The following is a 25,871-nucleotide window of genomic DNA, read 5'->3' on the forward strand; positions in this document are numbered from 1 at the left end:
CGCTGCTCCTTTATGGGTTATGAACAGCCAGACCAAAAGGGCCAAGTACTGTGTCTGTTTGCACTTAACGTTTGGTATGGAGGCATGAAAGCAATCAGATGACCTGCTTTCTCATTCCAGCAGCATAAATCAGGCCTGCCATTGCAGTGTGTGGGGCTGTGCTGCCGTGGCAGTGATGTAGCACCGAGGAAAACCAGGGTCAAAGACTGCAGGTTGCTATGACAGAGATGGATCACTCTGCAAGTCGTGCTTTCTGTGTGCTGCCTTTCTGGGGTGAAAACAAAGGCTTCTAAGATTGCCTCAAGGCTCTTAGTTCCACTAAGGTGCTATGTTATTTCAGATTTAACAAGAGACTGCAGTAGGTGGAACAATCAGTGGTAAGTCTGTTGAATAAATCTATATCCACACTTAGAGCAGAGACACATGTTCTCCTGTCTCATAAAGTGTTGCTTTCCTTTGTGCAGAAGGAAGGCACAAGGTATCTTTACTGCAACAGAGATACTAGATCCAGATAAAAGTACCAGAGTTGTGATGGGGAATGCAGTCCATCACAGCTTCAGCTTGATCAGGTGTTCTGTGTTCCCTACAAGTGATTTGAACCCTGTTAACAAGATTATGTGCTGGCTCCTCAAACTCTGATGGATACATTTACAAAGGGTTAAAATTTGGAGGCATTAACATTCTGTGTAGCTGTTACCCAGAGTTTGATCTAATTGCAGTGTTGTCTTGCTGCTGTAGTAAAACCTGGGGTTTATGTAATGATCTGTAAACTCAGTAATGTGCAAGTGTCTGATGGTTTTATTTTTTGCACTATATGACTTACAGCATTAAACAATGGAAAGTGTCTGAAAAGCCAAGGTGTAATTATTGAGCAGATGGCAGCAACCAAAAACTGTCTCTTTGAGAAAATTTGCCCCTGGATTGTGTGTTCCTGTAAGTGTTGCTGTGTCTTCATTTAGCATTTGGACTTAATTTTTAAAACATTTCTTTTAGAAAGGAGTTTTTAAGCATTTTTTTTCTCCCTCCTCTGTTGATTTTTCCCCTGTCTGACCTTTTAATATATTTCAGTGACAGGTTGACATTTGAGGGCAAAGTGGTTGCCAGTGCCCCTTTGAAGGTGACTTGAAAGAGACCTCGTCTCTGTTCAGACACCACAACCACCGACTGAAGAAAAAACCTCACGGAAAGTGTGACTTGAATGAGTGTCTGGGCCTTCCCTGTTGAATCATGCAAGGAACAAAGCTACTGGGAAGTAATTTTTCAGGTGATCTTTGGTAAGCAGTGTATCCAGTGGGTCAGAGATTCCCTTCAGAGGGGCTCCTGTACACTGGGAATAACATTACATTAACAGAGTTACAAGCAAAATGAATGTGTGACATGGGACCAGGCCTGAGAATCCCAAATTCCTCAAAGGATTGTGCTTCTGGAGATAAAAGAGACAGCCAGGTGCTCAAAGGTAAAGATTCTATGCTAGTCTTGATAGCAATTCCATCTTACAGCATTGTGCTGTTTGAGTGATTTGTGATAAATAATGAATGTGCCTGATGTGTTCTCCTACATGTGTAGACTGGGGGTTGGTGCATAGATGCTGGGATGTGATCTCACTGCCCGGTATGTATGGCTGTGATGATTTCCAAGCCGAGTTATGTTCCTCTCTCCATGAAATCTGCAGGTTTAGATGGCTCAGAGCTGAGTAAATTCTGCTTTTCTAGAGTCCAGGAGCAGCTCCTATGAGGATTACAATACCCATATCTCTAAACTGCTGTATGTTGCACACTGTGTTGTATAGAAGGAACTCACTTTAAAGCCCTTGGCTCCTTGCACAAACAGCCTTTGCTCCTGGAGCCCATCCTGCTTCCTGCAGTCCTGCCAGCATGTGGCAGCAGGAGCTGCTCCTGGGACTGAGAGCTCTAACTGTGAACCCCCTTTTATTGTGCCTCTCTCTTTCCCACTGTTTACCCAATATGCTTTGTGTTTCCTCATTGGGAATTAGGCTTCAAGGAACCTCACTTCATAGTACTGAAAGGAGAACATGAACATGTGTGCCCTGGGAGCACGCTGGTGCTTAGTGACCCTTGTGTGCATTCCTTTCCATCCCCACCACATGCTGCTGAAGGGGATGGAAACCAATGAAAAGGAGCTCAAAAAGCCCAGTAATGTGCAAACCACTGAGAAACAGAGAGAAATAGGTCTTTGCACATACATGAGAAAAGGATGCTTACGTGAATAGATGCACATTTACTAACTTTCCAATATCTGAGTTTACAAAGGTACTAAAACTGAATTTGACTGAATTCTTTAGAACATGTGGTGGGTTTTTTTGCAGTGTTAATAAGACAGGGCTGAAATGCAGAAGCCATGTGCATCACTTGGGCATCTCCCATATGATGGGACTCAAATCCCATGTGTGCACTGCTTAGGTGTCCAGATACATGGTCATGAAGAGATACTGGATCAAACAGAAGAAATCTTTCCAAAGATTTCACCCGAGTGGTGTGAGGCACATTTCCCATCCTGGTGTATCTAGAGAACAGAAGCAGAAATAATTGCCACTATTTATATTCACCTAGATGCTAAAGAAGGCCTGGAAGCCAAGCTGGTTTGTGTGGGGGTGATGTTGTGCCCCTGACATGAAAGGTCCCAGCAGAGCAGCGGGATGTTTCCTGCCCTCGCTGCCCCTCGGGAAGGACTGGGGCCACTCTCCCTTGCTTGGCCAGTGTAGGTACACCAGTGACACCTGGCAACAGGGGCTCTTTTAACATTTCTTACATGTTTGAGAATATATTTTGTGCTCTTTTTTGTTCTCTAGTTGGCTGTCACTGTGAGACTTCAGACGAGTGCTGTGCAATTACTGTTAATGTAGGATGACAAATGCAAGGAGTCATGGAGTGTGCTCCCCTTGTCTGTGGTTGGCCTCAGATGCAGCATGAGGAGAAGTAAGGAAGAAGTACATTTATTCCTAGATTTCTCATTTTTCTCCCCCATTCCCTCCTGTAATTTGCCTTTTGGATATCTTCCTCAGTACCCTCCAGTCTTTGTACTCTGTTCTCAGCCCCCGTGATACCAAAGATACAAAGAATAGACCCTCTTTTGGCAGAGAAGGCAAGCAAACCTTCATGAGAGCTGTAGTTAGGATACTAAGAAAGGAAGGAAAGCCCCCTTGGCGTAACCTTTGCACAAACAAGGTAAGCAAATCTGCCTGCTAAAAGGCAGTTTGGGTGCCAATTAATGCTGAGCATCCAGGTTATACTGAGTGAGTGAGTGACAAATCAGGCAGTTGTGAGTTGTGACCCAAGTCTATCGCAATGACCACTGGAGCCCTTTCCCCAGACTCCATACCCTTGTGTGGAGGCAGTTACATGTTGTATTGCCATATGCATTAGATGGCTATGAATACTCATTTTCTTCATGTCCATAACGAGTGTGCTTTTGTCACTCGGTGTGCACATAAAGAGGAGAGGTCCCCCCAAGCCCCGCAGCCCTGGAGGACCCTGGAATGGGGCTCGAACCACGGCCCAGGGGAGGGGATCAATCCCAGGGCCCTGGAACGGGGCTCGAACCCGCGGCTCAGGGAACGGCATCGACCTGACGGTCCGGAGCGGGGCTCGAACCCGCAGCCCCGAGGAGGGGATGGACACGAGGGTCCGGAGCGGGGCTCGAACCCGCAGCCCCGAGGAGGGGATGGACACGAGGGTCCGGAGCGGGGCGCGAACCCGCGGCCGGGGCGGGGCGGGGCGGGCGGAAGTGAGGCGGCGGATGCGGCGTCGCTGGGAAGCTGCAGCCGGGCGGCCATGAGCTACGAGCACCGGCGGGACTGGGGCCGCGGCGGCGATGGCGGCGCCCCCTCCGCCTCCTCCTCCGCGGGGGGACACGGGGGCCGCGGCGGCGGCCGGGGCCGCCATCCCAGCCACCTCAAGGGCCGCGACATCGGGATGTGGTACGCGCGGAAGCAGGGCCAGAAGAGCAAAGAGGCGGACCGGCAGCAGGTGAGGGGCGGCCGCGGGCTCGGTCCCGCCGCGGGCTCGGTCCCGCCGCCACCGCGGCTCCTCGGGGACGGGGAGGCCGAGGAGTTCCAGCCGAATGCTGCCGTTTGACAGCGGGAGCGGCGTGTGGGCCGTCCCGAGGAGCCGGTGTGAGGCGGCCCCGGCCGGCCCCACGGCCGCAGCGAGGCTCCCGTGTCCAGCCCCGGTTACCGGGCAGGGGCAGCTCCAAGCGCAGCGTGTGACGTTTCGGTGCTGATGCACGGCGGGCTTGTCTGTGTTTCGCCAGAGAGCCGTTGTGCGGATGGACGAGCGCAGGGAAGAGCAGATCGTGCAGCTCTTGAGTACTGTCCAGACGAAAAACGACAAGGAGCAAGAAGCCATGTCCTGGTGGTCCGGGGATGAAGATGGGTAAGGAGAAGCGTTTGTTTACTTCGAATTGAACACAGAATCACAGCATCTCGAGGGCTGGAAGGGACCTGGAAAGCTCATCCAGTGCAACCCCCTGCCAGAGCAGCACCACCTAGAGTAGGGCACGCAGGAACTCATCCAGCTGGGTTTGAATGTCCCCAGAGAAGGAAACTCCACAGCCCATCTGGGCAGCCCCTGCCAGTGCTCCTTGTGTTTCTTTGGAACCTCTTCTGCTCCAGTTTGTCCCCATTGCCCCTTGTCCTACCATTGGCCATCACTGAGCACAGCCTGGCTCCATCCTCCTCACACCCACCTTGATGGATTTGTAACCATGAATGAGCTCACCCCTCAATCTCCTCCAAGCTCAAGAGCCCCAGCTCCCTCAGCCTTTCATCAGAAGGGAGATGCTCCACTCCCTGAATCATTGTTGTTTCCCTGTGCTGAGCTCTCTCCAGCAGCCCCCTGTCCTTCTGGAACTGAGGGGCCCAGAACAAACTTGCCACAAACTGGCAGGAAAATGTATCAGTAGATACTGATGTTTAGCCAGCGAAGTAGGTCAGCAAAGATACTCAGTTTCTTCCACATCCTCAAGCTGACAGGGCTGTAACTGTCACCTGCAGATTATGGTGGAGTTTGAGGTGTTAGATTTTTACTTAAAATTATAAAATCCTGTAAGTGATCCCCATGCCTACTGGAGTGGGTATATGGAATCTTTAAGCTCCCCTGGCCTCTGGGATTACTCCCCAGAGCTGTCATTCGACTTAATCCTGCAGTTACTCTGCAGTCTCAGAATGTTTTCTCAGCCTCTGTGAAACAAAGTTTATTCTTAACGTTTGAACTGTATGTAAATAACAGGAGTGAAATAGACACGTGTCTTACTCTGAGTCCAATGGAATGGCATCCTGGCTTGGATCAGCACTGGGGTGGCAGCAGGAGCAGGGCAGGGATTGTGCCCCTGTGCTGGGCCCTGGGGAGGCTTCAGCCCGAGGGCTGTGTTCAGTGCTGGGCCCCTCACTCACTGCCACAGGGACACTGAGGGGCTGCAGCGTGGCCAGAGCCGGGCACAGAGCTGGGGAAGGGGCTGGAGCACAAGGGTGCTGGGGAGGGGCTGAGGGAATGGGGGTGTTGAGCCTGGAGAAGAGGAGGCTGAGGGCAGCCAGCAGCACTCTCTGCAGGAGACTGTACTGAGGTGGGAGTGGGTCTCTTCTCCTCAGTAATGAATGACAGGAGGGAAGGGGCTCAAGTTTCCCCAGGGAAGACTGAGATTGGAGCTGAGGCAGAACTGTTTCCCTGAGAGGGGTGTCAGCCCCTGTGCCAGGCTGCCCAGGGAGCTGGGGGAGTGCCCAGCCCTGGAGGGATCCCAAAGCCGTGGAGGTGCTGAGGGCTGTGGGTCAGTGGTGGGCAGGGCAGGGCTGGGACTGCAGGAGCCTCAAGGGCTTTAACAACCTGAACGATTCTGTGATTCCAGTTGAGGTATTTGGGTCTCTACTTGTTCCAGGGCAGTGGTTCTGGCAGCCTGTGAAGCAGTCATTCTCTGGAGTTGTGTTCTTGCTTTCCCAGCTCTGCATGAGACCAGAGCACATGCTGCATTTCTAGATGCTGAGATACAATTTTTGATGGCTGGTGATTTTCAGCCTTTAATTGTTGCAATGGCATCCACCACATCCTCATCAGCTGACGGCCAAGTAACCTGTGGATGCCTCAAAAACAGATTGGACATTTGCCTTGGGTGGTTCAGTTGCTCTTCACGGTGGCCAAACGCATATTGGGTCATTCTGAAGTTCTGTTCTCTGCACTTATTTCAGACCCACTCCAGAGCAGCCTGCAAAAGTGAAACCAGTTGCTGCTGAAAAAGCTCCTGTAAGTCAGAGGCCAGTCTTCAAAAAAACATTTGTGGATCGTGACGTGGAGTATCTGTTTGAGAAGAACGAGCAGGATGCTGATTTGGACGAGCAGCTTCGAGAGGACCTACGGAAGAAGAAATCTGATCCTAGATATATCGAGATGCAGGTACTGACCCATGTGTTCAGCAGAAAGCTTTTGACTGGGTTTTCTTTTATTTAAGCTAAACAGAAATCACAGCTTCTTGCCATTTCTTTACTAGAAGTTGCCACGATGTTACTTTAGCTACAAAATCCCTTCAGAATGTGTGTGTACCTGTCACCAGCACAGGGGCTGAGGTGACAGTCTCTGACTGCATGCAATACACAGTATTTAGCTGAGTGGGGGTTTTGGTGTGTTTTTTAATGGATTGAGTCCCTGCATTATGTCTGAAGTGGAAAGCACGTAAGTGGCCTCTGAAGGAATTCCCTCTGAAATGTGTAGTTGTAGTGGCCACATGTGAGGCTGTCAGCCATGAGCAAATGGTTCTCCCGCTGATCCAAGGCCCCTGGCTTCCAGCTGTAGAGCTGAACCTCTCCAGGTGCTGAAATGGTGGGTTTAAAGTTTTGTTAACTCTAAGGAGGCTGAAAGCATGCCTGGAATGAAACATCTCTGTGGTGGGGCTGTGTTAATGTGCCTTAGCTGAACAGGTTGTCACCTTGCTTAGCAGTTTAGCCTAGATCATAGGCTAAAAGTGTTCTAAAATGTGTTCATGTACTTCAGTGTTGAAGAGGTGATTGAAGATTTATCCTGTTATTTTCTTTCCCCCAGAGATTCCGAGAGAAGCTGCCTTCGTATGGGATGAGACAGGTAAATGTGTGTTCAGTCTGAAAGAAGCTGCTTTGCTGCTGGAAAAGAGAAGGCAGCTGTGTAACTGGGACTGACAGGAAACCTTTGGTACCTTTTCTGAAGGGGCTGAAGCCTCCCAGGTTCTGACACTGGGTTTGGCCTCTTTGCAGTGGGCAGTTCAGGTTCCCTGCTTCGGGATGCATCCAGAGTTGCTCTGGGGCTATGGAGGGTTTCAGCAGGAGGCACCATGATTTGTGGCAGTGGCACTGAGTGCCACGTACATCAAAGTACTTGTTTAAAGTGGAAGATTTTTTCCATCTTCCTTTCCCAGTAAGGCTTCCAGAACAGTCCCAGTTACTTGGGTTTTGGATGGAGTAAATGACCACTGGATAAATTGACTTGCTTTCCTTCTCTTTACATATATACAAATATTGTGGCCATTTGTTGAACACTTTCCCAGTTTAAACTTGAGTATAATGCCAAGTAAACCTCTTTGTAATCACAGACTTGATGGCTTCACTGCTGGCTCTCACTGCCACTAGTTTCCCACTCAAAGTATAATGTCAGTGACAGGATGAGTTACTATTGAGTGATGTTAACTCTTCATTTGGTGTCACATATATGGAACAGCAATGGAGTATTTGGGTGTGTGTTCTTTTGCCTGTTCAGGGAATGGTTAGTGAGCTTCCTTTCTGAGGTTAATTTATTCATCAGAACTTGGTCTTTCCTGGTAGTGTTTGCTTCTCAGAACAGCTGTGCCTCCTTTCACAGGGTGGGAGGGAGAGGCTGGGGGTGGAAGGAATCTGTTCCTGTTGGGATAAAACATCTCAAAATACTGCACTGAATAATACTGAAAGCTTCAGGTGGTACAGCCTGGGAGTCCAACGGGGAAGATGCTTGGTTTGAGTCACAGGAGGTGCACAGAAAGCAAGTGCAGGGCAGAAAAAGTTAAAAATGTACGTCAGGCTTCCACTGTGGTGATTCTGTTGTTCTCCTGCTGGATCTCACCTCCTTAAAAGTAGAATTGAGATGTGATGTGCTGTAAACCGTAAGCAAGTGAAGTGCCAGTGCACAGAGATGAGTTCTGTGTGGGTTTTCAGTGTCATGGGAAGCAGATGAGTGTCAGTTTCTTTAGTTTCTGACCCTTCCCTCTGAGTTCGGGGCACGGGAACAGCCACTTGCCAGAACCCTTCTGAGGTCTGTTTCGAACAACAACGCCATAAACGTTCTGTGTTTGCTTGGAAACAGGAACTTGTGAACCTCATCAACAACAACCGGGTGACTGTGATCAGTGGGGAGACTGGCTGTGGGAAGACCACCCAGGTCACCCAGTTCATCCTGGACGACTGCATCGAGCGCGGGCAGGGCTCGACGTGCCGCATCGTGTGCACGCAGCCGCGCCGCATCAGCGCCATCTCCGTAAGTGCCCTCGCCAGCCTCCTCCTCCTGCTGCTGCACACTTCTGGCCAGTGTCTTTCTTCCCTGATAAATCCTGAGGAAGAATTACCACCCTTCTCAGAACTGTTGAGTGAAAACACGTTTCTTGCCAGGCCTGGGATCCGTTGGCAAGGTCATGACCTGGGTGTACAGTTTGCTTCGTTGTTTGAAGTTAGGAGCTCAGAAGATTCCTGATGGCCAGATGGGCCCTGTGCACCTCTCAGACAAACTGCTCTGCTGTCACAGGGACTCATACACAAATGAAAGCTCAGGAGGAGCGTTCAGCCTGCTGTGGGAAGCCAAGATGGCTTTTTGTGTGCTCATTTTCAGTTGTCTTGGGTTCTATTGCAAATACAGCACTTGGATATTTGATGAGCTGTGGTCAGTAATGGAGTACTGGCACTGCAGACCTCATCCTTCTCTGAACTTAATCATGGTTTATAGCTGTGGTTTTAATGGATCTGGGCAGTGCAAATGTGGATGAAAGTAAACATTACTGTTGCGTGAGGCCCTTTGGAGCTTTGAGGTGCACAGTGATTACTTTTCTTAATAGTTAAGTAGCAAATGATGAGAGAACCTTTCTTCCCTGAGGAAAAGCTCTCCCTGCTGAAAGAGTGAGTGTATTGCTGATGCCTAAAGGGTTGTGTCCTTTAAGCATGTCCTGGTTGCAGACCTGTTCTTGTGTTGCTGACAGTAAACCCTGTCCTCACTGGAGGAGAAAAAAAGTCACTTTTCAGGGTGTTTCTTTGTAGTGTGCTTAACATCTCAACTCTAGGTATTTCCTACTGATGAGCAGCTACATTGTAGGTCAGTCTCGTGGGATTGAATGATTTAGTTTTAATGCACTGTTTTTGCTGTTCCTGTTTCCCTGAGGTGGCTGAGAGAGTGGCTGCTGAACGGGCAGAGGCATGCGGTAACGGCAAGAGCACGGGCTACCAGATCCGTCTGCAGAGGTGAGACGCTCCTGGGGCGGCTCCTGTGCGTCCCTGGGAGCTAGTGGGTACTGTCAGGCAGGCAAGGGAATCTGGAAAGTGGATGTTAACACAGTGCTTTAGTTCTGAAAGGTCTCCAAAAGGAATTGCTATGAATGGCTGGGATAGGGAATGAAGGTTTCTGGCATCTAGCAGGAGGTGGGAATGCAGTTACTGTGTTCTGTGCAGAGTGTAACAATGGCCAACTTGAACTTTGCATACTAAGGCCTTTTTTAGCTCTTCTAGAAGATTCTGCTATAGATAGAGACAAAACTCATGACCCCAAATCCATGGATTTCAAAGAGAAATGGCAGTACAAAAGGAGAGAATGATGTAAGATGTGCTTCTGGGGAAAATGATGTGTTATTTCCTGCACTCCTCTATTGAGTAATCCCACTTGGATTGGGTAGTAAAGATGGGTGCACTGAGAACAACTCTTAGACCTTGTGCCATAGAGCAAAAACTATTACATTCAGAGTCACCTGTGATTTAAAAAGGCTCTGAAATGTCACCAGCAAATAACTGGGTCTCATGTACCACCGAGGAAAAGCTGCTGGCAAGAGATGATGGCTTAGTCCTTCCAGCATTTTCATTTGAGTTTATAGAATCTCACGTACCTTTTGCTGTACTGTTTCCTATCAGGGGTGTGACAGTGCTGTATATTTAGCTGTGAGCCACACTGAGCTTAGATAGCTGCAGGAACTCGGGGTCAGCAGGTCAGGGTGCAGCTGGTGAGAAGGTGATGGCAGGGAGGTCAGTGCTCCTGTCAGTTTACAGGCAACGAAAGTGCTGCTGCTGCAGCATCCTGCCTTGTTGCCCCAGTTGAACTGGGAGTGAGCAAGCCAGAGGATGAGGCAGGCTTCATAACATCTATAGTGACCTGCATTTTGGTTTTAAGCTTTTAGAATACTTTGCAAAATACAGAGCAGAGCTGAGGAGCTGTTCATGTGTCTCTTTCAGTCGGTTACCGAGGAAACAAGGTTCAATTTTATACTGCACCACAGGAATTGTCCTACAGTGGCTCCAGTCAGATAAGTGAGTTTCCCTATTTAATAAGAAACTGAATTCAGTTATGAAATGACTTTGACTACTGAGCTGTCCCTAAGAGGCTCCACTCTGGTGTGCAGCCTGTAAGGCTGAAACCAAGGAAGTTTACCTTCTTGCTCCTCTGTTCTAGGCACTTGTCCAGCATTAGTCACATAATCCTGGATGAAATTCATGAAAGAAATCTCCAGTCAGATGTTTTAATGAGCATTATTAAAGACCTTCTGGCTGTCCGTGGGGACCTGAAGGTGATACTCATGAGTGCCACTCTGAATGCTGAGAAGTTTTCCGAGTACTTTGGTAGGTGAAATGCTTCCCGTGCGTGTTCCTCTGCAGTAACTGGGGCTTCTGCAGTTCTCACAGTTTAATGTTGATTTTCATCCTGAAGAGGTAATGCCTTCAGTTTTACAGATCGCTGCCAGCTGCTGAAGAGATGCTTATTCCTTTGGTTTTATCCCATTGTAAGCACATGTTGTGTCTGTTGTGGAAACAGAATCTCCAGAGCGTGTTCATGTTTAAGTGTTTACTATGTTATAGAAGGCTTGGAGTGGGCAGCCGGGTTGAAGCCTTCTAGTTGTTCAGTTTTCCAGCTTTATCCTGTAGCTAGAAGCTGGAACCAGAGGAACTTGCTGGAGAAACATGCACCTGTGTTTTTTTATTCAGCAGCTATTTTTGGAATGGAGTTTGGCAATTTCCATGTGGATTTAAACATAAACCATCAGGGAAACCCTCTAGACTTGTCCTGCAGACACAGTGAAGGACCTTTGCTGCCTCTGTAATTTCAGTACAGAGCTGTGTTTGCTGTTTCAAACCCAAGTTATTCCTTCCTCACAGATAACTGCCCGATGATCCACATACCTGGCTTCACTTTCCCCGTGGTGGAATACCTTCTCGAGGATGTCATTGAGAAGCTGAGGTCTGTGTCTTTGCTGAACACTGCTCTGGGTGGCATTTTTGGTGGGGGTTTTTGCTCTTTTCCAAAGCTCACCTTGGTATAAATAACCTGGGGAGGAAGTAGCTGTGTTTTTCAGCACAGGGGGGTGGTTTAGTAGCCTTTACAGCAATTAAAGATCCCTTGTGTTTGTGTCAGTGTGGTGAATGTTGAGGGTGCTGAGCCACGCTGGTCCTCCTGCTCCTTCAGCCTTGCTTTCCCCGATGTTCTGGTGCTGACCAGAGGTGGAGCCCGCCTCTGTTTCCTTCGGGGCAGAAACGCAGGACTCTTCTTTATGTGGCACAGCTGAAGCATGGCACGTTGAGCAGAGCTGGGACAGCTGCTCTGCAGCTGGCTTCAGGTGCCTTTAGTTTCCAGGTGTGACTCTGCCTGTGATTGAACCGTTCAGGTACAGCCCAGAGAGCAGCGAGCGGCGGCCGCGCTGGAAGAAGGGCTTCATGCAGGGCCAAGTCAGCAGGCCGGACAAGGAGGAGAAGGAGAAACTCTACAGGGAGCAGTGGCCAGACTACTTACAGCAGCTGCAGGGCAGGTTGTCCTCAGCTTCCTTCGCTGCTCTATCTCTGCCTTGTCCCATGCTCTGCTCATCCCATTTGTGCTCCTCTTTCCCTTTCCCACCGTGTCTTTTGTACCAACTGACCAACCCAGACTGTTTAGATCGTGGGTAACCCACGAGGAGGAGAGTGATAGTGTAAATGCTTCAGGTGCAGTTCAGCCTCAACATGGTGATTCTTAACCTCACTGTTCTAAACTGTCAGTGATTGCACTGAACTAAATCCCCAGAGTACCTCAGAGGTACATTCACTGAACAAAGAAAGAAATAGACTGGTGGTGGGTTACCTGCATGTGTGATTGCAGAGCCTTTAACAAGAAGCATGAGCACCTGACTGTGTGTTATGAGTTACCAATATGTCCACTTTCCATGCCTGAAGGTATTCTGCAAGCACTATAGATGCCTTGGAGATGATGGACGATGAGAAGGTTGACCTGGACCTCATAGCAGCACTGATCAGACACATCGTTTTGGAAGAAGAGGTACCCTCCTGTCTCCTGTCATCACACTTGAGTGCTGGGGCTGGGCTGTGCTCAGTGGCTGTGGGCAGTGTCAGAGCTGACAGTTGGTTTGGTCCATCACCACGTATAAAGACGACTCATTTTTTGTTTGTTTCTTCTGAGAAGTCATCTAACAGCTTTAAATATCTGATCACTAGTTAAGCCCTGAGTTTAGGATGTGGTTAGTTACAGTGTTTATTGAAATGATGGGGCAGAGTCCACGTTTAAAGGGAGCACACACCTGAGCATGTTCTTGAGCAGGCCTCGTGGGTTTCAATGAGAGCTGCATACGTGAGAAACTGGTCAAACTTGCAAAAAGCCTTTTATGTGCTCATTTGTGGTCCCTTCTGAGCCAAGGGGAAAAAAGAGCCTGAGTTCTTTCACTGACAGCAGGGATTGTCTTGTAAATAAAATGGGAAGGGTCTCTGAAGGTTTGGATGCCATTCTGGTTCAGTTGCTGTGTTTTTTTCTTTTGGGTAAGCTTTTAAATAAGCCTTCCAATAAATCACACACCTGACTTAGTTGATGGAAAGCAATATCATTCCACATTACATTTGAACTTTTAGTTCTGTCTTGAAAATGATACAGTAGCTCCTGTTAGATTTGCAGCTCAAATATTTCTTCTAGGGTTGGCACAGTGGTGTCTGAAGCACTGCTGGGTGTTAATGCTTCATGTAAAGCATTTGTTTGTGACTTCAGATAAATACATGAAGCCAGCTCTCTTATACAAAAGTCTTGTAAATGTTGTTCCAAAGCTGAGTCAGAGGTTTGAGGTATCCCCTCACACACAGATGTGTTGGTGTGCAAGCAGCTGGCTCTTTGCAGAGCATGTACTTCATTCTAAGCTCCTTTCCCTTCGCTCCCTCTTTTATACACAGGATGGTGCAATTCTGGTGTTTCTTCCAGGCTGGGACAACATTAGCACTCTGCATGATCTCTTGATGTCACAAGTCATGTTCAAGTCAGGTAAAACCAAACTGTTGCATGGAAGTGGAGTTAGTGGCAGACTCTCAGTTTCTGCATGTGATTGCTGCTGTTGCTCTGGGGTGATTTGTTTTTCCCTGTCTCTCCTCTCAACACGACTGCAGTGTGGGCAGCACTTTTTGCCTTTCTGTGCTCTTTCATCTGCTAATGAGAACTCATTTTCTAGGAGTAAACAATCTGGAAAAGCATCTGACCTGCATCTCTTTTCCCTTTGTCCATTTTCATAGCTATGATAACTTCCATCCAAAACACTTTCTTCTGTGTTCACTTCCTCTTGGCTCTCCAGCAGCTTCTATCTGTTGCTTTGCTGATAGTTCTGTTTATTCCTAGAAGCTGTCTTTAATAGGACACTGAAATGCCAGATGCCTGTCTGATGCATTGTAATTTGTCCTGTTTGCATAGCCCCTGTTTTCATCCAACTTATCTAACTGTGCTCTTCACCCACTGAGGTGGTGTCTCACAGATCATGTTGTGCACATCCCATAGATGAAGATGTTGTTCTGTTGATTGAACCTGAGCAATTATTCGGTAACTTTAAGATGCAATGTAAATTACTGAACATAACTTCATATATTTGCTTAAACTTGTCACCAAAGCATAGTGAAACCCCTCCTTTATACCTTCTAACTGTGGAATTTGCCATTATGGTGCACATACCTGTGAATTCAGAGGGAGAAACAGGAGAGTGACTTGCAGCCTGTCCTCTCTGTCCCTCAGCTGATTCTGTGCTGACTCCCTGTGTCTCACTGACCTTTTGTTTTCAGACAGGTTTGTTATCATACCTTTGCATTCACTGATGCCTACTGTCAACCAGACTCAGGTATGCTTTTCTTTTATTGCAACATTGCACAAGTAGAGAAGAACTAACATAAAGGTGTGTGTGGTTGTGGCAGACACATCACTGGGCTGTGGACAATTACAGGTGTTCAAGAAGACCCCTCCAGGAGTGAGGAAAATCGTGATTGCCACCAACATTGCAGAGACCAGGTAAACAGCTGCTTACACTGCCCCAAACCAGCCATGCCACAGAACACGTGCAGCTCATCCTTTAAAGGATAAACCTGTTTCAGGGTTCCCAAATAGAGATGTTTTCCTGTTTGTACCGTGCTTTTATAACACTTCATCTTTAGCAATGTTTGTAGACTAAACAAGGAGTTATCCTGTAATTGTTTTAAGCATGTAGAAGATGGCTGTTGCTAGAATGGCTCCCCTCTGTTGTACGTGGTGAATCTGAGCTGCCTGTCCCCTCTGCAGCGAGCTCGTGCTTGAGCTGCTTAGTAGCATAGTTCTTAAACCCCCTAAGTCTGTGTTTGGAATGTCATTTGTACTGTGGGCTCATAGTTTGGGAGGGGACAAGGAGAGGCTGGAGCCCTTTGAGACCCGAGGTCAAGCTTGCAAAGATGAGTTGCTTTTTTCCTCTGTTTTCTTGCCCAGTATCACGATAGATGACGTCGTGTTCGTTATCGATGGGGGGAAAATAAAAGAAACTCACTTTGACACACAGAACAACATCAGCACAATGGCAGCAGAGTGGGTTAGCAAAGCCAATGCCAAGCAGAGGAAAGGTCGAGCAGGAAGGTAAGAACAATGGGGAGACTTGGGGAAGCTTAGTGAGGGCAGGTTAGTGTCAGTCAGTGCTATTGCTGTGGCCAGCAGCAGATGCTGGCACAACTCCCATGTGCTTATGGGCAGCAGGGTTTCTCTCTCCTTTGAGAACACTGACCTCACTCATCCTGCCTTTCACTCAGTTTCCCTCCTTCTTGTAGAAGAACAAGCCCTGCTGGGTTTTTGTGGCTTGTTGTTAAGTTTTTGGTGGTAGTTTTTGCACTCACACCTCATCTATGAGACTGATACACCAGGGTGAGAATTGCCCCCAAACTCGTATCACTTAGCTGCCTGTCATTGTGTTCTTACATTTCTCTCCCTCTCAGAATACCTTGTGAAATGTTTTCTCCCTTGTTCAGACTTGGAGCTCCTCTCTGGTCTGTGTTTCTCCCTCTGAGCAGCTGGCAGGAGGTTTCTGTGTTCTGTATTGCCTTTGTCCTGTCCTTGGGTCTGTGTTTCAGAAAGCTCAAATGGCTCTGACAATTGAATACGCTTCAGTTCTAATTCCTCAAAGTGTTTTGGGGAAGTTGTTTGTAAACAAACACATTCATAGTGTCAGAGAGAAACCCCTCCCCCTAACAACTGTTTAATTACATCACTGCAGAGTCCAGCCAGGCCACTGTTACCATCTGTACAACGGGCTGCGTGCCAGCCTTCTGGATGATTATCAGCTGCCAGAGATCTTGAGGACACCTCTGGAAGAACTCTGCTTACAGATCAAGGTAAACCTGGGAATCCTCCCACGTTTTCATTATCCACTTGTCCATTGGAATTAGAGGTTGAGAGATGAAGTTAAGGCAGCTGTGAGCTTAGGGTCATCTTCAAGTCCAACTTCTGCTACACCACAAGTACACTTTATGTAGCCAGTCACTGCAGCAGCTTTTGCAACAAGCATCCTTGTCTCCAAATGCACCAAACCCAGGAGAAACAAGACAGCATAAAGGAAAAACTCAAGTCTCTTACCAAGAATTTGGACTATGCTTCCTCCCCTCAAACAGCATTCAGTCAGAGGAGCCTCGGGGAGGACACAGTGAGTCAGGGGATATGGTGTCTTAAAGAACTTTACTAAAAAGAGCCAATGTGCATTTCCTCCTTGGCAGTCTGTGCTGGGTTCCTCGTGCATGCACAAGGAATGCCATGTGTGTGCACCCTCAGTGAAGGCAGAGCCTTATGTTTCCAGCTTCATCATGAGCACACTTCTATTTTGTCCTCAGCTCTCAAGTACTGACATCTTAATTCAAGTTATCAATTACTCACAGTGTTTTTTACCCTCGAGTGGTCAGTGCTTATGGATTTTAAGGAGCCACCTTGCTCATTGCTCCAGGGTTTTGATTGTTTTCTGTCTTTTCAGATTCTGAAGCTTGGAGGAATTGCCAGTTTCCTGAGCAAACTGATGGATCCACCATCTCGTGACGCTGTCATGCTGGCCATAAACCATCTGATGGAGCTGGTAAAGTATCACTTCATCAGGCAAAACCCCTGACTGTGCTGCTTGTCATCAGACAGTTCTGATCCTACAGGCCCCTTACTGTGTCCCCTGCAAGCCCTTGCCATATGCTGCAGACCTTTCCTCACTGAACAGAGGAAACAGTTTCATGTAATATGTGATATTTGTTCCTGAGGAACCTCCTAAACTGCTCAGAACACACCCATGCACCCTGCATTTCTGTTCCACACAGACACTCCTGTAACTCTCTGCTGCTGTATCACCCTGCTCGTGGCTGCATCTGCCAGGGCTTCCCATCCCAGTCAGATCAGCGAAGACTTTGAGATCTTTCTGTGAGCAAAGAAGGGATGTAGGAGAGAGATCTCGGGTGTCATCTTCCCCAGCATCCAAAAGGATCAGGGACACATTTGTACTACAGACTTCCTGCCCTGCTATTGTTTGTACCAGTCAGCTGTAGCATGAGATTCAGGTGAAGGGCAGACTGATGGCATGGCCTGTGGATGCTTGGATAAAATGAAACTTCAGCCATAGGTGTGATGGTCTCTGACAGTGCTGTAAAGGGTAAATGAAAGCAGAAGCGACACCGAGGGTAAGACACAGTTCTGAAATGAAGCTTGACAAGGAGAATAGGAATACATTCAATAACTGTTTGGGGTCTTTCTGGCCCCAAAGTCTGGAGCCCAATACAGCCCCTGGAACACAAAGGTGGTGACTGTTTTCTTGGGTCCAGTGGAACGTTCCAGTTTCTCCAGAACTCGTTTGATCACGTTCCCGCAAGGCCTCTACCACAGGCTGTGCCTTCTCCTTTGTTCCCTCAGGATCCTCGTGGGGACTGGAAGGAAATCCTCCCCATTGCCAACACTCTATTCATTCTTTCTTCTTTTTTTCCCCTCCTTTTGACAGAATGCTTTGGACAGGCAGGAAGAACTGACTCCTCTGGGTGTCCACTTGGCACGGCTGCCAGTTGAGCCACATATTGGAAAAATGATCCTCTTTGGAGCTTTGTTCTGCTGCTTGGACCCCGTGCTGACCATTGCAGCCAGCCTCAGCTTCAAAGACCCCTTTGTCATTCCTCTGGTAATGTTTCTGAGAGAAGAGTTACACATAAGAATCTCTGAAGGGTGTGGGGAGTGACTGAGGTGTTGCAGTTTGAGAGCCCTGTGGGTGACATGTGCACTGGCAAAAGGTTGCCCTCGGGCTGTGAGGTGTTGCCTTTGCCTGCAGAGCACTGGGAGTAGCTGTAATGTGCATGTGTGGTGCACACAAAGCACTGCTGTGCATGTGTACCTCAGTTAGCCAAAGAGAACTGCCATGTCATGAATGCTTTTTGTCTTCTAATCATTCTCAGGGCAAAGAGAAAGTAGCAGATGCAAGAAGAAAGGAGCTGTCCAAGAACACCAAAAGTGATCACCTGACGGTGGTGAATGCCTTCATGGTGGGTGGCTTTCTGCTGGGGTTTGGAGCAATCTGGTTCATTCTAAGGAACAAGCTGATCAGTTTATGCTCTGTGGTGTGTGTTTGCTGGCTTCTACAGAAAGATAAAACCAAGTTAATTGACCTAATTTCTTGTGGATGGGTCTGAAAGAGGCAAAGAAAGCAAAGCTGTAGTTGCCTTGCTGAAGACATTGATTCTTGCCCTTCTGGCCTCTACCAGAGGCTGAAGCTGACCTCCCAGGTGCTGGGGGTTGAGCTTTATAGTACTGAGGTGAGGAGGAAAGAAATGTCTGGAATGCAGTTTCTGCCCAGAACTGTTGCCAACAACTGAGGTTGTGGCAGCCTCAGCTGGATTTCCCTCCTCACCATGGAAACAGGAAGTTTTTGATTCAAAGTGTTGTGAAGTTCTGGTTTTCTGCTCTGTGCTGCAAACAGAGGAATGGATTTACTTTCTACTTGCCCTCCAGTTTTTGCTGTCCTTCATTCTGTAGCATGTGTTCACTTCCAGATGCCTCTGGTTTTGGTTTCTAGGGCTGGGAAGAGACTCGGCGTCGTGGTTTCAGAACAGAGAAAGACTACTGCTGGGAATATTTCCTGTCTTCAAATACACTTCAGGTAACATCTTAAACAGCTTTTAAAAAGGGGATCAGTGGGGCAAAGAGCCTTTTGGTACAGGATCAATTTTTCTTGTTTCCCAGATGCTGCATAACATGAAAGGACAGTTTGCTGAGCATCTCCTTGTAGCTGGATTTGTGAATAGCAGAGACCCCAAGGATCCCAAATCTAATACCAACTCAGGTAAACAGTGGAAGGAAATGGAACACCTCTGGCAGCTGAAATCCCAGCTGGCAGAACAGCATTGCTCACCTTGCTGTCTTCTGCAGACAATGAGAAGTTGCTGAAAGCAGTCATCTGTGCTGGCCTGTACCCAAAGGTGGCCAAGATCCGTCCCAGCTTCAGCAAAAAGAGGAAAATGTAAGGCTTTGGTCTCCTGCCTCTTTGTATTGGAGGTGTTTTCTGTATTGGGTGGTTTGACAAGGGGAACTTCTATTCACAGCTCAAGTCATGGCTGTGGGCAATTCATTGGAGAGGGGTAGGTGAAGGGGTGGGACTGCTGATCTTTCCTGTGTTGGGCTGAAGTGTGACCATACTGTGCTGCAGATAGTGTTACAAGGTACCAGGGACACTGGAGGAGTCCTGCCATCATCTTTGGAATTCAGCAGCAGCTCAAACACTGTCCTTTTTTATTATTTGGCAAGATAGGGCCCAGAAATTCTGGTCTTTTGATTGATGACTTCTTACCGGACCAGACTGTGTTCTCGGATTAACTGTTAGTGCCAGCGGAGGGTGAAGGTTTGGATCAGCTTTCTGGGTGACAGCAGGGTAGCTGGTCCCTTGTCCCATGCTGACACCACTTCACACTGGGCCAAAAAATCACACCCCCAAGTTCTTTCTGTGGTTTTTGCAATAAGTTGTTTGAAACCTGGCGTGTGTACCCAAGTCAGTAAGTTACTGCTTGGAAAAAGAATGCCACTTGTTTTCTCTGGCGGACAGAATGACAGTGACCTTCTCATCAGATTTGCTCCCTTGGCAGTGTCCTTAAGTGCAGAGAACTGAGCAAAGCTCCATCCCTGGGTGCAGCTGAAGGGCTGTAGGAAAGCACTTACAGTTCCTTTGAACAGAGCTGAGTGTGGTGGTAGAGGAGTTCGTAACTTGGGCCATGCTGTGCTAAAACTGTCAATGTCTTATTTCTAGTCTAACCTAAAATAGAACCTTTTTTTGTTTGTTTCTTCTTTTAAGGGTGAAAGTTTGCACCAAGACAGATGGAACAGTTAACATTCATCCTAAATCAGTGAATGTGGAAGAAACAGAGTTCCATTACAACTGGCTGGTGTACCATTTGAAGATGAGAACCAGCAGTGTATGTGAAAGGCTTCTGTGTGTGTCACTTGGGTTTGTGGCTCTCCTAGAGTTGGTCCAATGCTCCAAGGGATGGGAGAAATGCCTTTGTTTTGAACCCTTCCTGTCTTTTGTGCCACCAGCTTATGTTCTTTGTGATGCTGGTGGTGGTAACTTCAGGGCTGGGGTTTTTTTGCTGGGGGAGGCAGGGAGGGGGTGTTGAAGGTTCTGGCAATAACAGGTGTCAGTTCTGATGTTTAAGTTTAGAATCTGTGCAACACTTCTGAACGTGCTCAGTTATCCCCCCAGTGACTGTTACAGAGCAGCTGGTGTCACCACTGTGTAAGGGACTGTATCTGGCACCATTTTTGCTCCTGTTGGTCTGATTTTGTGTCACTTTTCCAGTCAAGTTGCTTCATACATGTCTTACAAGTGTGACTGAGTAATGCTCTCCAGGGATTCTGTGGAGAGCTTCAGTTAGGGTCACAGCTCCCATCGGGGATGTTCTGAAGGACAGCTTTGTCTTCTTGCAGATTTACTTGTATGACTGTACAGAGGTCTCTCCTTACTGCCTCTTGTTCTTTGGAGGAGACATATCCATTCAGAAGGACAAGGACCAGGAGACCATCGCTGTGGATGAGTGGATTGTCTTCCAGTCTCCAGCACGAATAGCACACTTAGTCAAGGTGAGACTTAGTGCAGCATGCACCACTTCTTAGAGATTTGGAGCTGTGCTGTGGCCCTGCTGAGGTATCAGTGTAGGGAGAGAATGATGTGTTATTCCCAGTAAACAGCTCAAGTGCCCAAGGGAAACAGAAGAGGCCTGCTGAAGGTGTGCAGGGGCAATGCAAGTTAAAGCTCTGTAGTAAACCCAGTGTCCTGCACAGTCTGCATCACGTGGTGAACTGGGCAGAAGGGAGCAGTGCTGTGCTCCCTCAGTCTGGCCTCAGGAGCAGGCAGTGGATTTGTTTCCAGTGCAGTACTTTGGCTGAAGTGCATGAGCCTGTGGTGTTTGAGTTCAGCTGGAGCAGCCTCTGCTCAGAACTCCATGGGCATGTAGAGGGACTGTAGAAGCATCAGAGAAGAGACCTAGAGTGGGTTTAAGGAACTTATGGACAGGACTTACAGTGGGATTGATGAGATTAATCTCTGTAGCAAAAGCCCATGAAATATCCAGATGGATTTAGCATCATGAAGGTGAGACTCTCCACCTCTGAGTGGAATGCAGAGCTGAACAGAGCTCTGTTCAGTTTCGGGTCCTAGAAATCACACTGGACTTGTTTAAATGCAAATATCATTAATCCTCAGTTAGTTTGTCAGCTGATGGGTGCAAAGGCTGCTAAAGGCCATCACAGCTGGAGGTGGGCATCTGTCATAAAAGGTCAGAGTGGTGGCATTTGAGAAGCAGCTGCTGATCCTGAAAGGAACTGACAAGACAGCAGGTATAGAGATGGGGGGCACAAGGGCCTGAGGGATTAGAGCTTGCTCTCGGGTTGTGCTGCTCTACGTGCCTGTCTCTTCATTCTTTCCTCATTCCAACAAACCCTTTGCAGAAATTAAGACAAGAGCTTGATGATCTTCTACAAGAGAAAATCGAAAGCCCCTGTCCTGTGGACTGGGCTGCTGTGGACTGCAGGGACACGGCCGTGCTGACAGCCATCATCGACCTGATCACCACCCAGGAGAACCAGAGCGTCAGGAACTACGCTCCCCGCTTCCAGGGCGAGCGCTACAGCTGACACTGCCAGCTGCCCCGGGAACCCCACACACTCACCTCCTTGGGTTTGTATTTATAGCAGTTACTTAGCTAGAGGACACGCTGTTTTTTAGGGTAAGCTGTTAATTCCTGCATACTGAAGAGCGATGACTTCAGAGTAGCTGGGACTGTGTGTTCGCATGGGCACCTGTGCCCGGGGTAGTTGCTGTGTTGTGGCTGTTTCTTGTCCTGCTCTGGTGCTTCTTCTCTTTTTGTTTCCCATCAGGTGAGAGATATTCCCAAAACTGCTAAAATATTGCAAAAGGATGCTGAAACTGCTCTTGCTAGAGGTAGAAACAAAGAGTTTCTATCCCCAAGGCTGGCTCAGAAGGGCAATGTAACTGACTTTAAACAGCAAGTGGCAGTGTTTGTTTCATGGGGACTGGGGGAGGAAACATTTGTTGGAAATAATCTCCTCTTCTGCCTTTCAGCCCTGTCAGTGAATCCTTCACTTTCTGTGCCTGGCTCCCCTGGCAGAGTCCAGGAACCATGTTGGGAAGGGCTGTGGGAGGCTGGAAGCTCTCAGTAAAAGAGTTGTATGGAAACTGTTAGTGCCTGTCTTCCTGGTTGTTATTGTTCTGAATGTGGTTGTGCTGTGGAAGGCCTGAGCCCTAGAAGAAGGTTGTACAGGAAGGGAAGTGGGGAGAGGTGTCTGTTGGTACTGGGGGGAGCAGGGCAGGGGTCAGCCCTGTGTTACACTGAACAGGCAGGGAAAAACACAGAAGGAACTTGGGTGTGTGAACAGTAGACATCAGACATCATTTCCTTTATTGCTTCTCTAATCATAGCGGTCTCTCATTCCAGAGGAACTGTGTCCAACAATAAGAAACATGGAAAACCCTTAAAAAACCCTCTGGGCATCTCTGCACAGAGTTAGTTCTGCACCATCTGTACAAGGCATTAGACATCTCTATACAGTTCCTGGCAGGATGTATTTCTACATTCCATTAAACATCTGTGCTCAATAACATTTGGTACAATATTAGCAGGTTTCTTCTATGTTAAATAACTCTGTGCTCCATTTACAGTTTCTCATTACTCTTTTCTCAATCCATTGATAAGAATCCCGTCCCAGGCTGCAGCCACATGCTCAGCCTCTCAGGCTCAGGGCTTCTCTGTACAATTGCTGCCTCTCCCATACATTTGACGTTGTTTCACAGCTTCACCTTCATAAACATCCAATTCCTTCCCCACCCCACTTCACAGGCTCTACAGTCCCACCCAGCCCCTTTACAACAGACAGAGATTGCCACAGGAACTTGGACTTCACTTTTCCCCCCACAATTGTTTCTACCCTGCTGAGCTCTCCACTGCTCCCTCCAAAGGTGAGGATTTCATACTGCCCTGTGCCCAGAGCAGAGGCCCTGCCCTTCACTGCGTGTCTGGTTGTTTCTGTGCCCTTCTGAGGCTGGACTGCAGCTGCACAGCTTCTGCAGGTGCTGTGTGTAGTGCAGCTGTGAGCAGCCTCCTGCACAGAGCAGCACCTCAGTGCAGCCCCTCTGCCAGCACAACCCCTGCACTGTTAATGATCCTCATCTGCCTTCTCCTCCATTCTTGCCCGAGGCAGCTCCTGACACCCAGTCCCTCTGTGCCAGGCAAAGCTCACAAAGAGACCCTGTTAATCTGTGCTGAGGCAGCTGCTTCCCACCCTTCCTCAGTACTGTCTGAGTCTGGAGCAGTGCAGTGGAGCTGAGGGGACCTGGCACCTTCACAAACTCCACAGCTCTCACTTCTCCCTCTTCTGCCTGTGGACCCCAGATGATGCTAATAGGCACTAACAATGCAGGTAAACTGACTTGCAGTTCAATTTTTTGCCTCCACAGAAGGAAATAATCAATCTCCTCTAGTCCAGGAGAGGAGAAAGACTAAAAAACTGACAAAAAAGTCCCACCCCACCAAGCCAGGACCCTACTCCCACCCCAGAACACAGTGTGTCATGTTTTCTGCATCCTCACACCCCTCCTGGGAGGCACCAGCTGAATGTGAGGAGCAAGGTCAACACCTGAGGAACACAGACATGCTTCCAGCAGTTCACTCCCAAAGACCTGTTCAAAGTGGATCTGAGACACAGATAACCAACAGCTTGTTCTGGCCAGAGGCTGGCAGCTCTGTCTTCCCTTCACAAACCCTGTACCTGCTGCAGCAGTCAAAGTCTGAGCTGCCTCCCTGAGTAACACACCGACTGAGAGCCCATCAGCCCTGGGGACACCTCTGGCTCTGACCTGGAGCTCAGGTTGCTTTGCTCACATCCACTGGCCACTAACTCCATGTTACAAAGCCTGGCCCCTCCTGGCTTGGGCCTGCAGGGTTACTCTGGGTGATGTTACACAGATCTGGACACAGCTGCATCCCATTAACTGGTACAGGGGACATCAGGCTGCAGCTTCTTACCTGGAACTCCAACTGCTCCTCCCTCATCTCCAGCTCCAGGGGTGAGGTTGTGGTGCACAGGCTGTGACACATGCTGCTGCTGCTGCTGGAAGTGTCAGACGCTCAAAATCAGGGAGAACACGTGAAGAGGCCGAAGGCAGGAACTGGAGCTGAAACTGAGACTTGAGTCCAAACACACACACGGCCCATCTCCAGGGCCCACGGCTGAGTGCTGCTGGCTGAGCCACGCCTCAGTGCAGAGCTCACACACAGAAGCCAAAGAGGGGTGAGTATCCAAAACCTCGGTGCTCTCTCCAGGCCTAGCCGCTGCCTGGTGCTGGTGACTCCAAGCCTGGCCGCAGCAGCGCCCCCGTGCCCTGGTGCCAGCAGCCGCTGCGAATGCCTGACGCAGCACCCGCGGCCTACACGTTGGTCTCGAGGCCCAGCAGCCGCCCCATGCGCTCCATGTTCTTGTCCAGGGTGGCACGGCACGTGATCTCCCGGGCACAGTCCCGCGGGAACCAGCCCCGCTCGCCGTCCCGCAGCCGCTCCCCCTCCGACCAGCCTGCGGGGACACACGGGGGCACATGCTGGGGGCTGCTGGGGGCACACAGACCACCCTGCAGGGACACACACAGGGGCACAACACTGCTGGGGGCACACAGACCACCCTGCAGGGACACACACGGGGGCACAACGCTGCTGGGGGCACACAGACCAGCCTGCGGGGACACACATGGGGGGACATGCTGGGGGCACACAGACCACCCTGCAGGGACACACATGGGGGCACAACACTGCTGGGGGCACACAGACCACCCTGCGGGGACACACATGGGGGCACAACACTGCTGGGGGCACACAGACCACCCTGCAGGGACACATATGAGGGGACACGAGTCTGAGGGGGCTGCTAAGGACACAGAGACCACTCTGCAGGGACACACATGGGGGCACAACGCTGCTGGGGGCACACAGAACACCCTGCGGGGACACGCACGGGGACACAACGCTGCTGGGGGCACACAGACCAGCCTGCAGGGACACAACACTGCTGGGGGCACTCAGACCACCCTGCAGGGACACATATGAGGGGACACGAGTCTGAGGGGGCTGCTAAGGACACAGAGACCACTCTGCAGGGACACACATGGGGGCACAACGCTGCTGGGGGCACACAGACCAGCCTGCAGGGACACACACAGGGGCACAACACTGCTGGGGGCACACAGACCAGCCTGCAGGGGGACACACGGGGGCACAACGCTGCTGGGGGCACACAGACCACCCTGCAGGGACACACACGGGGGCACAACGCTGCTGGGCCACACAGACCAGCCTGCAGGGACACACACGGGGGCACAACACTGCTGGGGGCACACAGACCAGCCTGCAGGGACACACGGGGGCACATGCTGGGGGCTGCTGGGGGCACACAGACCACCCTGCAGGGACACACACGGGGGCACAACGCTGCTGGGGGCACACAGACCAGCCTGCAGGGACACACACGGGGGCACAACACTGCTGGGGGCACACAGACCAGCCTGCGGGGACACACGGGGGCACATGCTGGGGGCTGCTGGGGGCACACAGACCACCCTGCAGGGACACACACGGGGGCACAACGCTGCTGGGGGCACACAGACCAGCCTGCAGGGACACACACGGGGGCACAACGCTGCTGGGCCACACAGACCAGCCTGCAGGGACACACACGGGGGCACAACACTGCTGGGGGCACACAGACCAGCCTGCAGGGACACACACGGGGGCACAACGCTGCTGGGGGCACACAGACCAGCCTGCGGGGACACACATGGGGGGACATGCTGGGGGCACACAGACCACCCTGCAGGGA

General features: G+C 49.6%; 2 protein-coding genes across 2 annotated transcripts in view; one reads left to right on the forward strand and one right to left on the reverse strand.

Annotated features, from left to right (window-relative positions):
* The first annotated feature begins 3,763 nt into the window (after positions 1-3,763).
* Positions 3,764-22,610, forward strand: DHX36 (DEAH-box helicase 36). Its single transcript, XM_062006212.1, has 25 exons — positions 3,764-3,986; positions 4,270-4,391; positions 6,197-6,401; positions 7,044-7,082; positions 8,310-8,480; positions 9,372-9,451; positions 10,430-10,504; positions 10,647-10,813; positions 11,348-11,429; positions 11,854-11,994; positions 12,395-12,497; positions 13,394-13,481; positions 14,264-14,319; positions 14,422-14,486; positions 14,934-15,077; positions 15,709-15,826; positions 16,456-16,554; positions 17,455-17,628; positions 17,900-17,986; positions 18,517-18,600; positions 18,684-18,783; positions 18,870-18,960; positions 19,786-19,906; positions 20,418-20,570; positions 21,438-22,610. Exons 1-25 carry the CDS (start codon positions 3,792-3,794, stop codon positions 21,621-21,623), a joined length of 2,946 nt encoding a protein of 981 aa, XP_061862196.1. The 5' UTR covers positions 3,764-3,791; the 3' UTR covers positions 21,624-22,610.
* The window catches only part of ARHGEF26 (Rho guanine nucleotide exchange factor 26), a 41,111-nt gene continuing 37,614 nt past the window's right edge, over positions 22,375-25,871 (reverse strand). The window contains exon 15 of the mRNA XM_062006213.1: positions 22,375-24,575. Coding sequence (XP_061862197.1) covers positions 24,433-24,575 — 143 coding nt within the window. The 3' untranslated portion in view covers positions 22,375-24,432. The remainder of the gene's footprint in view (positions 24,576-25,871) is intronic.

Source organism: Colius striatus, chromosome 12, assembly GCF_028858725.1.
Source record: "Colius striatus isolate bColStr4 chromosome 12, bColStr4.1.hap1, whole genome shotgun sequence".
Taxonomy (NCBI): Eukaryota; Metazoa; Chordata; class Aves; order Coliiformes; family Coliidae; genus Colius; species Colius striatus.

Bases quoted from the DNA above. Each gene is read 5' to 3' on its own strand.
- DHX36 (XM_062006212.1), top strand. From the start codon at position 3,792: ATGAGCTACGAGCACCGGCGGGACTGGGGCCGCGGCGGCGATGGCGGC. The intron at 13,482-14,263 runs GTAAAACCAAAC...TTTTGTTTTCAG, and splicing joins ACAAGTCATGTTCAAGTCAG to ACAGGTTTGTTATCATACCT. The intron at 18,601-18,683 runs GTAACATCTTAA...CTTGTTTCCCAG, and splicing joins TGTCTTCAAATACACTTCAG to ATGCTGCATAACATGAAAGG.